The following is a 16,937-nucleotide window of genomic DNA, read 5'->3' on the forward strand; positions in this document are numbered from 1 at the left end:
CATTTAAGCTTTAAGACAACACCCTACACACAAACACACATGCACACATACATACATGCACACACACACACACACACACACACACACACACACACACACACACACCACACCACCACTATTTCTAGCAGTCACGTCCTTGGCCTAGAAGTACAGTTAGCAAATACTCAGTGGCATGTCTCTTCTGGTTTCCTTGGGAAGTCATTTGTTGACTTAAACTGTAGCTGGTTTTCACATAGCACCTTATACATGGGGTATCTCATTTGACCCACACAACCTCCTGGGAGGTGAAAGCTATGATGCCATTAGAATAGAAGTTCTTGGGGGGAGGGCACCTTTTTCCTTTGTGTCCATAGATCTTAGTGTGATGCCTGGCTGATCATGAATAAATAAATGAGCGAGTGAATAAATGAAAAGGTCTTTATTAAGCACTTGGTATGTACGAACCACTGAGCTGCATCTTGAGGATACAACTGCACATCTAAGCTAGGCCCTGCTTTCATGGAACTCAGTCTAATATGAGCTTGTTGATTACTTCATGCCCATTTTGCAGATGAGGAAATTGAGGCCTCACAGAGGATGTCATTTAAGGTCACATGGCTTGTAAATAGTGGAAGGAATGAAGGGAGAGAAGGAGGAAGAAAGGAGGAAAGATGAGAGGGGGCTCCTTAATTAAAACATACTAATTAAACTTGCTAAAAGAAATAGATTAGATAAGACCCTAATTTCTGACAGTTTTTTATTTTTTTATTTATTTTTATCCTCCACTATGGTTAAAACTGTGCAAACCTGGAACCTAGTAGGCACCAAAATGCTTGTGGATTGACCCATTGATTTATTGCTGAGTATGTCTGAGTAGGGTTGGAGAAGCAGCTTCTCTACTCTTCTGAGAGCAGTGTGAGGGGGCCCCCCAAGTAGGGGATCCGGGTTACTGCTGAGCAGCTGAATCTGTCCAAGTGATTGTGTGAACTTACATATCTCCTGGGTGCCCAGAGCTAACAAAGTGAAGGCTTTGGGAGGTTGATCGCTGGGTTGCTGGCAGGGGTGAGGTTAGAGACCCAGTTTGAGCTGCCCTGGGTTATTTCTTGAATCTCAAATCTCAATTTCTCTCTCTCTCTCTCTCTCTCTCTCTCTCTCTCTCTCTCTCTCTCTCTCTCTCACTCTCTCTCTCTCTCTCTCTTTCTTTCTCTCTCTTTCTCTCTCTCTCTCCACAGTGCTCAGTGACCTGCGGCAAGGGTTATAAACAAAGGTTAGTTTCATGTAGCGAGATTTACACCGGCAAAGATCATTATGAGTATGGCTACCAGAATACCATCAACTGCCCTGGGACCCAGCCTCCCAGTATCCATCCCTGCTTCCTGCGGGAATGCCCTGTCTCAGCCACCTGGAGAGTTGGAAATTGGGGAAGTGTAAGTAGATGATTGAGTGATATTTCCCTGTTAGAGGAGCTCTCAGGGACAGGCAGCCAATTTCTTCTCAGCATCGTTCCCATTAGCACATCCAGAGGTGACCTCCTTCACTAGTAAGGGTTATAAGGTTGGAATGAACTGATGAGAGAAGAATGACATCTTCTCTGCCTTCCCAAAATGTACTCTGTCATTCTGCCCACTTAACTTCTTCTGTTGAAGTACTTGGTGGAATTGACTCAAAGGAGACCAACAGTAACAAATTCTTGGGGAATTAAAGCAGAGCGCTTTGAGGCATCTACATGGTTAGTACATCGTGGTACATGGACCAAACTCCAAACTTCCCTTTGCCCGTTTAGGCCAGACTTGGGAGGCAGAGGGGTAGGTGGAAAGGATGGGAACTCACCAGAAAAGGGAGGCAGGAGCGGATTAGGGGGTAGAGGATGAAGGAAGGTGGTTCCAGAAGGAATGGAAAGGCAAGTCTCATGTAGCTTTTCTATTCTTAATGTATCATTTAATCTGATCTCAAAGATGTTTCTTTAGTGCTTAAAAGCATGTTGACAAGCAGAACTCCCTGGGCTTGAAAATTGTTATGCTTTGTGATGTTCCTATGAATATTACCACAAATTACCAAGCGAGTGACTTAGTGATAGTCATACCAGCTTTGGAAGTCCTGAGTTCATATCCTGGCTCTGGGTGACCCTGGGCAAGTCACTTAAGGTCTCAGTGCCCCAGACAAGCTGAATATTTGATACTAATTAAATCAAACCCACATCCAAAAGAAAATTCAGTCTGGTCCCAAGGAGACTGGCCTTACAGGTGGGGTGTGTCCTAGGGGTCTAAAGACTTGGTAGGGGCAGCTAGGTGGATAGAGCACCAGCACTCAGAATCTGAGTTCAAATCTCACCTCAGACACTTGACACTCTAGCTGTGTGACCTTGGGCAAGTCACTTAACCCCAATTGCCTCATCCTGGGTCATCTCCAGTCATCCTGATGAATATCTGGTCAATGGATTCAGATGGCTCTGGAGGAGAAGTGAGGCTAGTGACCTGCACAGCCCTCCCTCACTCAAAAAAACAAAGTCAAGTCCTGTCATTATTTCTCTGATGGTACGGTCTTCTTTGACAACGAAGGATGAACACATAAACATAAGGACTTGGTGTGACTTGAGGGGTACTGGAAAGGCTTCTTGGGATTAAATAATCTCTCTATCCTCCTTTTCCAATCATTGTACCCCAAACTCCACCATTAGAGATACATTGCTTTTAGCCTGTGAGAGGTTTGAAATCCCATATCAAAATGCCAATAGCCCAGGGAGGGGTGAGACACAACTTGCATGGGGTCAGGTTCCTTCCCAACCATCACTAGCTGGAGACAAGGTGCAATGGAGGGAGTAAGGGTGGGTCTAGGATGGAGGTCATCAGGAATACCTGGAGGAAAGGGAAGTAAACCTTTCCTTTCGTCTCAAGTTGGCTCTGACTAGATCATATCAGACCCTTCTCTAAGCCATTTTCCATTAAATCCCTTAGGGAGGTCTTCTTAAACTCCAGGGTCATATTGTAGTGGTATAAGGACCTATGAAGGCGTTAAAGGACTTTTCTATCCATCTTGTGGATACCACTTTAGGAAAGTTTTAACCAACCAAAAACTATGGGCACAATAAATAGCATTTGCAGAGTGCTTTAAGATTTGTAAAACACACGTTATCTCATTCAGTCTGTAAACTGAGGATGAGAGAGGGTTGATGACTTACCCAGCTAGTAAATAGCTAAAGCAAGAATTGAATTCGTGTCTTCTTGACTTTAGGTCTAGTATGCTACCCAATGTGCCACCTAACTGTCCCAAAATATAACAGGTGAATTTCTTCAGCAGCTAGGAACAGATATATTAATTAATTATCACTTCTACTTAAATGAATTTATTTTAATTCTTTTATTATTTTACATCATGAATTGCATAATGTTCTGAGGGCAAGTTTTAGGCTATATCCCACCCCTAATAATCATTTGTGCTACATCCCAGTGAAACAAAATGCCTAGTTGTGGCTCTAAACTTGAGGGAAAGGCATTTCAATTAATTGGGAAGCTGCATATTCATGGTGGAATCCATGGGCATTGCCAGGTCTTCATCTGCTTTTATTTTGTGAATATCCCTTGGGGAGCGAGTGGGCTCAACCCCTTTGGAATGTGGTCTGTTGCTGGTTTCTGTGTATTTGCTTCTCTGGAGCCTCCAGAGGTGATTCAGCAGGGAGGAGTCATGGATGCCTCTGCTCCTGCCAGCTCATCTCCTGGAGGGGGAGGGGGGACAATGGGAGCACTTCAAGCTTCCCAGCTGACCGAGCTTTGATTTCTAGTGCTCTGTGACTTGCGGAACGGGAGTGATGCATCGTTCAGTGCAGTGCTTAACAAATGAAGACCAACCAAGCACGCTCTGCCCCATTGAGTTAAAACCTGAAGAAAGAAGAACCTGCCATAATAACCTCAATTGTGAGTCTGCCAGCTGGAATGGATCATTCTTTGTCAAGTGAAATGGCCTTCTTTCCTTCCTACCCCTACCCCCACCATGCTTCTGGAGATGTTGACTTCTTAGAGATGATGCCGCCCACTAAAAGATTTTCAGGTGGACAGTGTCATTTGTCCTGCAAATAAACAATACCATTACTTTCTCCATGACGACTCCCAGGAGTCCCCAGTTACCAGTATTCTCTCCATCAATTAGTCGATAAATGAGCACCTATTATGTGCCAGTCACTGTCATAGGTACAAGGGATATAAAGACAAATAATGAATAATCTATACTCTCAGAGAACTTCAGATTGCCTTATGTTGTGTATTTGTGTGTCAGGGAGAGTGAGGAGGAAGCTGGGGAAAGAACAGCCCAAGGCGCCATCTTGCTTTTTCCAAAGATCTATAGGATATAGTGTCCAAATATGACTGGTGCTTACACCAACCATATAGTCAGAGTGGAACACCATTCCCCAAAAAATTTCATAGAGCTTTAGTCTTAAGTGATCATTCAGAAACAAGGACACCCCCTTCATCTACCTTCTTGGCAAGGTTCCCTACAGACTTCCCCCTATTGGGCCTTCATTCGCCAGGACTCTTCACCAGATTCCTTCCTATTAGATGGCTTTGCCTCTCCAGGGTCCCCCTCAGCCTTCTTCACTTCAGGATCTTCCTCTGTGGGTTTTGCTTCACCAGGTTTCCTTCAGCCTCCTTCTCAGCTGTGTCTTTGCATGTGTGTGTGTGTGTTTGTGTGTATTCTGCCTTCTCATGGGCCTTTTTAACCAAGGGTGCTATGACATCTTTGATCTACTTAATGGATTTTTCCAGTGGCATCCAATGTGGGCATTTCTTCTCTGAAGCTCTGCCTGCCACAGGACAGATGGAAGAGGAAGGGAACAAGCATTTATTAAATGCCTACTGTGTGCCAGGCACTCTACTGAACATGGTAACTCCTGAGAAAAGTATTCAGTGAACCTGTGACAGTTTTATTTTTGACTCCCTATTCCCCAATCCCCTAGGATTGGGTCTTGTATGTAGTAAGTGATTAATAATTGTTTACTGCATTTAACTAAATAGTTAAACTTTCAATGAGACAGGAACATCTAGAAAGTTTATGATTAGATCCTTCCATGCTACTAGCTGGCATTGTTTTTTACTTTCAGATGGAATGGGAAAATGTAGCATAAATTATGTTGAATGTGGAAAAATCGACCTTGGAGAAGAATTCTTGGTGTACATATATTGCTTGTCTATTCTGTTAGATGCTAAGCTTCTTGAGGTCAGGGACCCAGCATCATGATACAATGGAAAGAATTCTGGCTTTGGAATCAGAGGACCTGGGTTCAAATTTCACTCCTGTCCCTAAGTATCTCTATGACCTTGGTTTCTTCCTCTGTGAAATGAGCAGGTTGGTGTAGACAATCTGTCCCCCCCTGCAAAATGTTTATAACATTATTGTTGTGTCTTTCCCTACCCCTCATATAGCACATTGCACAATAAATATTTGTCAAATTGTGTTAAATAGAGCTTTATCAATGGCTCAGTGGAAGGAACACTAAGCTTGGAGTCATACAGCCAGAGCAAATCTGGCTCTTCTGCTTTTTACCTCATTGACCTTGGGCAGATCACTTTGCATTCTTGGGTCTTTCTTCATCTGCAAAATGAGGGGGTTGGATTAGGTGACTCTGAGGTCCCTTTCAACTCTAGATGAATGAATGAATGAATGAATGAATGAATGAATGAATGAATGAATGAATGAATGACAAAAGCATTTATTACAGGTTTACTACGTGCAAAGTGATCTATGAGGATTATAGCATGTATTTCCCTCCCCAGGTGAGTTGCCCAGAAACTGCAAAGAGATGAAAAGTCTGAAAGGTGTCATTGAAGATGGGGAGTATTATCTCACAATCACAGGAAGGATTCTCAAGGTGAATTTAAGGCTATTGATGAAATATTTCACCTTCTTTCATTTCTCCTAATTGTTTATTTTCTGCTTTTGATTTTGGGGAGAGGTACTCCCCCCAATTGTGACTGTTTCAGGGATGTGGGGGGAGGGAGGGAGAAAGAGAGATGGAAGGAAAGAGAGGATGAAAAGAGAAAAACAGTGAAAGAATAAGAGAAAGGGAAAGAGAAGGAGTAGGGAGGGGAGAGAGAGATAAAGAAAGAGAGAGGTGGAAGGAGGGAGGGAGAGGAAGAGACAGGAACAGAGAGAGAAGCACACTGTTTGCCATATGTCAGGCACCTTGCTAAATTTCAAGCACGTAAATCCAAGCAAGTCATACAAGGCTTGCCTTCAAGGAGCTGCCATTTTGTCTGTCTTCCAGGTCTTCTGTGCCGGGATGCAGTCTGACAAGCCCAAAGAGTACATCACACTTGTCAGCAGTGACTCCGAGAACTTCTCAGAGGTTTATGGGCACAGGTGAGAGAGCCATGGACTGCAGCCTTTCATTTTCTGTGTAGCCTCTACAGAAATGTTCTCCCCCATTAATGGAAAGAAATCTCTTTGGGTTTAGGCTGCACAACCCCACCGAATGCCCTTATAATGGAAGCAGGAGAGAAGATTGCCACTGCCGCAAAGATTACACAGCAGCCGGGTTTTCCTCCTTCCGAAAAGTCAGGCTAGATCTGGCCACTATGCAAATAATAAGTAAGTTACCATGGGGAACAGCATGGAGTGGGGGCCAGGGGGAGGACCATGGGGTGGGGGCCAGGGGGAGGACCATGGGGTGTGGGGAGCAGACAAAATGCTCACCTTATACGGGCATCAAGACAGTGCAGTGTAATGTCCTTGGAGTGGGGAAGGAACTGGTTCAGGTTCTTCTGACACTTTACTGACTGTGTCACCCAGGGTAAATCACTTAATTGCCTCAGTTTCCTCATCTGTAAAATGAGCTGGAGAAGGAAATGGCAAACTACTCCAGTGTCTTTGCCAAGAAATCCCCAAATGGGATCACAAAGAGTCAGACACAACTGAAAATGACTGAAGAAAACTCTGTGCATGTCATTTCTGCCCTATAGGATGTAAGCTCCTTACGAGACAGGTCTGTTTCGTTTTTGTCCTTCTGCCCCTGTTGCCCAGCACAGTGTCTGACACGTAGTGACTGAGTACGTAGTTAATAAATATGTAGTGAATTAAAGTACAGTCCTACAGGGTTGCTTTCTGCATCAGTGAAGAGTATTTCCCTCCTAGGGAGTTCCTTACACTGCCAATTCACAGATCTTTCTGTGTTTGCCCATTTGTCACTTTACAAAAACGGAAATAGAATTATGTTCCTCATTGAGCTAGCCCATGATCTGATTTAACTCTGACTGGCACTGTCTATGGTTAGTTTTTCAAACATCCAGGGACATTAATCAAAGGAACAGCTGAGGGCAGCAAAAAGGCCTAAACATGTTGCAATAAATAGAGGAAAAATAGAATCATGAATAATTAATTTTTCCTCATTATATCTGATACAGTATATTGGATTACTTTGCCCTTGAGGTAGATTGAACTTGATTTGCCCCCAAGATTTAAAAAAATTGGCATCATCCAGACTGTTCTTGACTCCAAGGAGCTGGTAGAAAGAGAGACAGAGACAGAGAAGGAAAAGATTGGGAGATAAAGGAAAGAAGAGAAAGGAAGGAAAAGAATGGAAGGAAGAGAGAGAGAGATAGGGAAGGGGAGAAAGAGGAAGGAAGGAAAAGAAAGAGAAAGGAAAAGAGGAAGAGAAAGCAAGGAAAGGATGGAGGAACTGACTATTGTGCCTATAGAGAAACCATGCCTCCATGTTCCCCATCTGTACAGATGTTCTTTCTTTTTGAAGCATGACAAGGTTTTCCATTGGTGTTGGGCATCTAAAGCTGCTTCACTCTCTCTTCTGGTGACCCATGGCAGTGATCAGGTAGAGAGATGAAAAGACTGTGCCCTGGGTCCTGAGGCTGGCCCAAGTGGAGCTGTGCCCCTGGATTGTCTCAGGGTGACTTTTCTTGGTCTGCCATGCTAAGGTTCAAAGCCAAACTTAGAGACTTAGTGCGGAGTCCTAGTGCATCAGCCAGTTCTGAGTTGTCTTGTTTTGCTAACTGGATGAAAACTTTCTAAGTTGCTATTAACAATTTCAAGATGCAGTCTAATTGCCCTGTGTTTTGGCAGTAATAGCCCATAAGTTGCATAAAACTTAGGAGAACAAAAATCTCTGAAGTAGCTGGAAATCATTTTCAGAGCTGCTGTTTTTCCCTTTGCCCTAATTCTCTTATATAGCAGCTTTCTTACTGTTCTGAGATTCCTGGGGCATCCAATTATCTTCTGTTTAGACTGGGTATTTTGACAAATTTTTTGATGTAAGAATCAATTCCACAGTGATTTTAAAACAATGTTTTGGTTTATACATTGAGATAAAAAAAAAATCCGTGCTAGGAGTTCACTGGCTTGGCCAAGTAACCACACATCTGGATGAGCTCGTCGGCTAATAACATGCTGAACTATTTCTTTTTCTCCCATTTCTTTCCCTTGGTCTTTTGTTCTCTCCCCTGTGTCTTCTCTTATCCAATCTCCTGCCAATCCCTTTCCCTTCTCACCTCTTTTCGTCTTCCAACTCAACTCTTTCCCTGTCCTGCCGTTGACTCCTCCATAGCCACAGACTTGCAGTTTGCACGGACACATGATGGGCGTCCTGTTCCTTTTGCTACAGCTGGAGATTGCTACAGTGCTGCAAAGTGCCCACAGGTATGCCTAAGCCCCTATAGCCCTGATTGCCAATGTTTAAAATGAATGACAGGATCGAGACTCCATAACCCTGTAGTCCAAAAGCCACCCTAAGCTACCCAACTTACCTGTGCTCTCTGGCAGCCAGAGCCATCTGTAGAGTTGGTGCACCAAGGTGATCACTCTTTGGCCATCTGATTCAAGAGACTTGGAACTCTGTGTTCGGGGGTGAGGGTTGGGGGTGTCTGTGTCTGTGAAACCCAAGGGGTATGACTCAGCCATCTCATCCAACAAAATCTAAAATTCCCAGGGAAGGCCCCTCTTCAACATTACTTTATGATCCCCCTACAAAGTAGCTCAATTAAAACCCTCTCTTTACTCTTTAAAGAGTTAAAAATTTCCTTGTTTCTTGGAAGATTTGTTTTTGGTTTGGTTTTGTGCATTCATGTTTTTCTTTTATTTCATTTTAAAATATACAGTTAAAAGATGATGAGGGCTGTAAAACCAACCATCGGTCTTTTGAGAGGTTCTGGAACATGGACTATCCATAGAGTCAAGAGTTCAGCCCAGTCTGGACATGAATGAGGGTCCTCAAATGCAGATGACCAGATGGAGTCTCCACAAAGTTATTGTTAAAGTGTCTTTTGTTGGTGTCTCTCATGAGGCCTCTGGTCTTGAAAAGAAATAGGGGTTAGAGCTAGAACATGATTCTAACATCTTAGGCCTTCACAGAGTAGACTCCCTACAAGCCAAAGGAATCCCTCCTACCTAAGACACCCAAAGTCTTCCCCTTTTAGCTACATGATTTCTCAGTCCAGCTTTAATCAAGTGTTACTAAAGACCCAAGGGGATGAAATGGGAGCTTTGGGGAGAAAAAGAAAAAAAAAGTGACTTCACGGGGACTTTGGGCTTCTCACAAAGAAGCCAGGAACTGCTAAGTGGGAAACTTCCAAAGGGCCAGTCCTTCTGAGCATTGGATGACTTTAATGTCTGGGAGGTGTTTTGAACACTTAAGCTTCTAATAGGTTCGGGCTCCTTGCCTCTCTATCAGGCATTCTTAATGTTTTTTTTTTCTCTTTGCTTCCATGGGATGACCATAGTAGCTACCATTTAAGCACGGTACATGTTATCTCATTTAATAATAATAATAGCTAATAATAACTTGTTTAATAATAACAGGGCAGCTAGGTGGTATACTCACTGTATGCCTGGTTATGTTAAATGCTGACCATACTGAGTAAGCAAAAACAGTCGTTGTCCTAGTAGAGGAGAGGGACAACACATACATAATTAGGTACAAAGAAAATATATGGAGATGAGAGGGAAATTCATCTCCCTGGAAAGGTGCTAGAAGTGGGAGAGTCCAAGAAAGGCTTCTTAAAAACTTTAATCTGTAGTTTTTGAAAATGAAAGATAGAAACTTTTCAAATGAATTTGCAGGTAAAAGGTGCCTAGATTTAGAATTGAAGAGGACCTCAGAGGACATCTGACCCAGTTTTCTCATTTTATATATGAGGAAACTGAGTCCTAACTAGAATAAGTGACTTGCCCAAGGTACTATAGGTAGTAGAGGGCAGGAATCAGATCAGACCCCCTGGCACCAATAGCTTTCTTTCCACTGTACTGGACAGAGAACTAAAGCTGGCGATTGCTCTTGGGAATGGTCTTTAATGTTTTAACAGTCGTGTGGCAGTGGGCATAAGTGGAATCCTGATGTTGGAGAATTTAAGTTTGCCATTAGTGTATGGCACTGGGGGCATGATGCCATCTGGGTTCTTTTAAGATGGAATTCCTAAAGGAACCCTTTCTGCTTGTGCAGCCAGGCCAGAGTCATCTGATGGAGCTCTCCCTTTGGATACGGTTGGTAGCAGATGTGACCTCATTTTAAAGAGCCATCCCTGGCCCAGGCCTGGTCTGTCCATATTGCCTTCTGCTCTATGTTCCTGATGTGTGACCCACTTTCAGCTGCCCTGGCCATTTAAAGACCTCAGCAAAATACCAGTGGCTGACACAAACATTTGGAAAACAGATGCCCTGTAGATGAGGTCTCCAAAAACAGACAGGGTACCAGATTCTCAGAGCGAGGTCAGACCTTAGAGAGTATGAAGTCATTTTACAGATGGAGGAACTGAGGTCCACAAGGGGATCATAGAGTTCGTCTGGCCCACTTTCCTCATTTTACAAATGAGAGAACTGAGGCCCAGAAAGGGTTCATAGACTCATAGATTTAGATATGGAAAGGACCTTTTGAGTCCAGGAGATCTTAACCTGGAGTTGGTGAATTTGCTTCTTTAATATATATATTTTAACTGAATTTCAGTGTAATCAGTTTCTTTTGTAAATCACATATGCTTTATACATTTAAAAACAATTCTGAGAAGGGTCCATAGGCTTCCCCAGATTACTCATGCATCTATGACCCACAAAAGGTGAACAACTCCTGTTCTAGTCCTCATCTGGCCTGGAACCATCAAGGTACCTAAGGGGATTCTGTTTCCTCATCTGTGAAACAAGAAAGCTGGACTGGGTCAGAGAGGTCAAACCCACAACCCAAAACCCTCCAAAGTACAACCTGAGCCAGATGAAAATATAATTGGGAAATACGTAGCAAGTAGAAATAAAAATACAGTCTCTGAGTATCTTTTAACAGACTCCCAAATGCCACTAGCTTTGTTGGCTGCCATTTTGGGGGACTATTGATTCATCCAGTTCAATAATTTTATTACCTACTGTATGCCAGGCATTGTGTCTTTTTAGGAAAACATAAATATAAAAATGAAATAGCCTCTACCCCCAAGAAAAAAAAGAAATAAAAATATAATAAAACATAGATAATGTTACATTTTAAAACTCAGTCACTGTGTGACCCCCAGGGATCCTTCTGTATGGATTAGTGGCCCCTGTTTCTCTTGGAGTTTGACCCCCACTAGACTAGATGACTCCTTCCAGCTCTACAGTGATGACAAAATCCAGTCAGAATATGAAGCCAGCTCTCCTGACTCCAGGGCCCTCTCCACTACTCCATCCTGCCTCAAGACTGAGATGAATTAAAATGTATCACATAAAATGAGTCCAAGCTTACTTGCACCTAAGCTTTTTCCTCACCTTCTTTAAGAGGGTCATTGCCCTTTCTCCCTGCTCAAGAGTCTATCTGCCAAATGGCCCCCCAGGGTTTATAAAGTGTGGTCACCAGTCTGCCAGTGTGGAGAGGTCATCCCACCGTGGGGCAGCAGGGCTACTGAAGGTCACAGTGACCTGAGCTCCATCTAGGTCATTGGCTTTTAGAAGGAAGTTCCCAGTTCCTTCAGGTCATGGAGAGCTATCAGCATGCTAGGAGAGGTAGAGTGAAGAACCCCTAGGCTTCAGATCAAGAATGCTTTGTGGGACAGATGAGATTTCAAACCCCGAATCAGAAAGTCTTGGTTTAGCACCTACTATGTGCCGAGAGCCCTGGTGTGTGCCATGGAAGAGAGGAGGAGAAAGGGAATTGATTCCAGTAGTCAGGGTAGTCACTGACATCCTAGCAAGATAAAATGTGCCTAGATGAAACTATTTTAAAAGAAAGAAGGATAGATAGATGATAGATAAATCTAGATATGTATATCTATATACCATATTGCCTTTTAAAATCATATATAAGGATATATGGTTGTATAAAAGGAGATACACATATGTAGGGATATATGTATATACATATACATTTGTACATACACATATAAAATACTAGATTTTGCATTATTAATAGTTCAGACTTTTTTTTAGTAATTACCAACATTTTCTTAATTTACCAATTAAGTGCCTTCTCTATGTAAAATTAATCCATAGGATTAGATCCTATGGATCCCAAGACAAAAATGACACAAGCCTTGTCCTCAGGGAGCTTATGTTCTTCTTGGTACAAGTTAGTTTCAACAATGATGCCAGCGCCTTGGGTGGCACGTCAGGCCGTAATGCTGTGGCAGCTTGGCACACTGAACCTGGAGTCGGGAAGACTCTAAGGTCAGATCGTTCCTCCAACGTGTCCTAACCAGGTCATTTAATATCTCCCAGCCATACTTTCCGTATCTCTAAAATGGAAATAAAAGTAGCACTCCCCCCCACCCCCAGAGTGAGAATCACACAAGAAAATGTAGCAAAGTCTTTTGAAACCCCTAAGGGACCATAGTGTCCTTTAGCAAGTGGTACCTGTGACTTTTGGCAAATCAATTGGCCACTCTGACTCAGTTTCCTCATTCTATAAAATGAGACAGAATTGAATTATCTCTAAGGCTTGCCCAGTCTATGATCCTAAGAATTTACTAATGGGTCATAGAAGATGTAAAAAAGGAATGTCATTTGGCTTAGAAAATACAGAGACCCTGGTGGGAGTGGCGGGGGAGGCTGCTGAAATCAGACAACCGGGGTTCAAAGCTCAGCTCTGCCTTATGACCTATGTGTAGACTTCAGTTTTCTCATCTGTGAAGCAAAGAGGTCAGCCTTTGACCTCTAAGGTCTTGCTCAACTCCAAGCTTCTCCTAGGAGATCGGGACTGAGAGCTGTGGCACATTCCAAGGGGTCTTGAAGTCAATAGGGCAGAGCCTCTTTCCATAACAGAGTACCAATTTCCTTTGGGCATTAAGCCTGTTACGGGTGGGCCAAGGGTGACCTCTGCTGGTCATCTGCAAGAAAACACATCTTCCTCAAGGCTGCCTTTAGAAAGCATAGCCTGGTACATTTCATTCAGATGTTGCACAAAAAATGGAAACTTTTGGCCACAAGATCCTATTAGCATGATTATAGTGGCCATTTAATGTTGTAATTTCTGAAGGTATCCAAGTCCTCATACAGCAAATGCAGCATAGTACAGGGGAAGTATACTCAGTTTCTTCATCTGTGAAGGTCTTGGATTCAAATCCAACCTCTCTCACTTATTACCTGTGTGACCTTGGTTCAGTTGCTCAACCTCTCTGGGACTCAGTTTCCTTATCCTCAAGATGGGGAGTTTTGGCTCAGTGAAGAGGGCATTGGCCCTGAAGTCAGGCAAAGTCCTGTGTACCCCAGGGCAAATCTATGAGATTCAGTTTCCTCATTTGCAAAATGAGTGGGATGGATTGAATGACCTGTGTCTACACCCCTATGGTCCCTGCTTCATCCAGCTGCATCTCCTTCTGTGTAGCCCGGGAAGTCAGGCTGAACTGAGAATTTTCTTTGACCATCTGTTTCAGGGACGCTTTAGCATCAATCTTTATGGAACTGGCCTGTCATTAACAGATGCATCCAGATGGGTCTCACAAGGGAACTATGCTGTCTCTGAAATTAAAAAGTCACCGGTAAGCAACTCCCTCCCCCAGCCTCCATCCCATACATGCATGCACACACAGACACACAGACACACACACACACACACCTCCATAACTACGCCATCACTCTGATAGCATAATGTGGTTTTCTCCCTCCTGCACCACCTTTCAAACCATTTTGCAGAAGGCTGAAAAGAGAATTTGATAATTAAATCAAGTGCAAAGCCCTGACTGGTGGCCCCCCATCCCCTAATCAAGCTTCTCCTGTGGTAAATTCTTCAATGAGATGTGAACAACCTTGGGTAATTAGGGGAGCCGCTTAACCATGAAGCTAAAAGCAGGAAATAGTCCACAACCCAGACATGCCGGTAATTAGCAGGATGGAGTTCTGCCCTTGTGAACATTGGTAAAATAGAGTAATGATGAAAACAGGCACAAAAATGGGTTGTCAGCCTGCTTGGGGCCTGGATGCTGACAGGTGAGGCTTTCCAGGGATGCTGAAACATAATAACGGATGCTTTCAAGTGTGCAAAGCGCCTTACTCCAGTCTCTCCCATAACACTTGGCATGTAAGAGGCATTTAGTAAATGATTTTTCTTGTCTTGATTCTCTCTCTGGAACCTCACAATCACCCTGTGAGGTCAGTACTGTGGCTGTTTTTAATGACCATCTTACAGGTAAGAAAACTGAGACTGAAAGTGACTAAATGGAATTGGAGGTGGCCTTTGAACCCACCCAGGTCTTCCAGACTCTTAATTCTATCACCCTATCTATTGGGCCATAACATTATAGAATCTTAGATTTAGAGCTGAAAAGGATCACAGAGATCATCTGGTACAAACCCTCATTTTAAAGATAAAAATACCAAGAACCAGAGAGTTTCAGTTACTTGCCCAAGATCACACAGAGAGTAAATGACAGGTGGGATTTGAACTCAGATCCTCCAAACCAATAGTCTTTCCATTAGATCTCCCAACTTGTGGGGATTCAGGTTGCATTAGTGGTTAGAATGCAAGACTTGGAGTTAGGAAGATGCAAGCTCAAATCTTCTGTTAGCCACATACTAGCTCTGTGACTCTGGGGAAGTTACGTAACTCTCTACCTCAGTTTTCTTATCGGTAAAATGGGAATAATATCAGCTTGTTATGAGAGTAAAAAATGAACTAACATATTTAAAATACTTTGCAAATCTTCAAGTACTGTGAGAATGTTAGCTCTTATTATTACTGTATCATATCTTTTCAGGGCAGTTGACAGTCATAGAATTATCTTGCGCCGTGTTTTTTTTCAGACCAGTCTTTTAGTTGGATACTGTCATGAATAATGCCTTTTCTGCTTTTCAATGTTTGCAAGAGATAGAGAGGACTGCAGCAGGAACCAAAACTTGGAGTGAGAAAGGAAAAGAAATTTTAGTCATGACCATATCCCCTACAGTGATGGGGAATGAAGTACCATGTGTAAAGATTGGAGTTTGGGTGGATCATCCAGTACATGTTGGGGTATAACATATGATGAGACTGGAAAGTTAAAATGAGATCAGATTGTAAAACGGCTGTCAAAACCAAGCAGAAGAGTTTATACTTTATTCTAGATGCCATAGGGAGCCACAGCAATTTGTTGAGTAAGAGAGTGACACGGCCAGATCTGTGCTTGAGGGAAGTTACGTTAGCATTATATAGAGGATGAGTTGCTGAGGGAAAGACTGGGGTCATAGAAGAGAGATCTAGTAAAGGTAGAAATGCAAGACTTGGCAACTGATTGGATATGTGCGATGAGTGAGAGGGAGGAAACAAGAAACCCACATATGACCATGATGTACCATTGCATTGTCCTTTGGGTGACCTTTGACTTGAACTTTTAAGAAACTGGGACTCAGCCACAGAACAACACCAGAATAATGATGATGATAATAACATTTATATAGCATTTAATATCTCATTTGATTCTCACAACAACCTTGTAAAGTAAGTGCTATTATTAATTCCATATTCCAGATGAAGATTGAGAAAATTTAAGTGACCTAGGTCACACATATGAGACAAGATTCAAATTCTGGTTTTCCATACTCCAACTCCAACATACCAACTACCTCCCAAAAGGATATTGATATTACAAATGTGGATTTTTGTTTCATTAAGCAGCTTGGGGCCATTTAAAAACACCGTACAGTTTCCAAAATATGCACCAACCTGCTCTCCTCTTCCTCCATTCTGGGCCCGATTTTTTGTTCCTTTGCTATATCTGGTCAGGATATAGGTACCAGTGGCCGAGTTCTATGGGTTGTCCACCTTACTGCATGTCATAGTCTGGACAATGGGCATTCTTTAATGTGGTTTTTTCCAGTGTATATAGTTAAACAGAACTAGTTGGAGGGATAAGAACTCTTATTTGAAGGTTCTCATTTTTTAAATTGGAATTTTTTTTTAGAAATGAAAATACTTTCTTTTCACCCTCCCTCTCTATTGATAAAGAAAGCAAACAAAACACCTGTTACAAACATATGCAAAATGATTTTCCCCATTGGCCACGTCCAATATTTAATGTGTCTCAGTTTGCCTCTGAGTCTCTCACTTCTTTATCAGGAGGTGGGGAGTATGTTTCATCATGAGTTGTTCATGGTCAACAACTTCACCAACATTGTTGTATCTTTACAATATTGTTGTTATTGTAAAAGTTCTTCTTCTGAATCTACTGTCTTCACTCTGTATCAGTTCATCCGAGTCTTCCCAGGTTTATCTGAAACTATCCCCATCGTATTTTTTTTTTTACAGCACAATAGTAGGATTCCAGAACATTCATATGCCACAACTTGTTAAACCATTCCTCAATAGAGGGAATTTTTAATTTGTTGACACCATGAAAAGAGCTGTTATAAATATGTTTGTACATTTGAGTCCTTTTCTATTTCTATGATCTCTTTGGAGTACACACTTAATAATGGCATCATTTAGTCAAAAGGTATACTCTGTATTGCTTTCCAGAAAGGCTGAACCCATTCATGGCTCCGTCCACATTGCATATAGGGTTAGAATCGAGATATACTTGTTTTTCCAAAGCCCCTCC

General features: G+C 42.5%; 1 protein-coding gene across 4 annotated transcripts in view; it reads left to right on the forward strand.

The window, feature by feature from the left end:
* The window catches only part of ADAMTS9 (ADAM metallopeptidase with thrombospondin type 1 motif 9), a 197,033-nt gene that overhangs the window by 167,081 nt on the left and 13,015 nt on the right, over nt 1-16,937 (forward strand). For all 4 annotated transcript variants that reach the window (XM_072598761.1, XM_072598760.1, XM_072598762.1 and 1 more), the window contains 7 exons: nt 1,212-1,406; nt 3,758-3,890; nt 5,745-5,839; nt 6,236-6,330; nt 6,425-6,558; nt 8,525-8,616; nt 13,800-13,904. In XM_072598761.1, the coding sequence (XP_072454862.1) occupies nt 1,212-1,406; nt 3,758-3,890; nt 5,745-5,839; nt 6,236-6,330; nt 6,425-6,558; nt 8,525-8,616; nt 13,800-13,904 (849 nt within the window). The remainder of the gene's footprint in view (nt 1-1,211; nt 1,407-3,757; nt 3,891-5,744; nt 5,840-6,235; nt 6,331-6,424; nt 6,559-8,524; nt 8,617-13,799; nt 13,905-16,937) is intronic.

This window comes from Notamacropus eugenii, chromosome 3 (assembly GCF_028372415.1).
Source record: "Notamacropus eugenii isolate mMacEug1 chromosome 3, mMacEug1.pri_v2, whole genome shotgun sequence".
Classification (NCBI taxonomy): Eukaryota; Metazoa; Chordata; class Mammalia; order Diprotodontia; family Macropodidae; genus Notamacropus; species Notamacropus eugenii.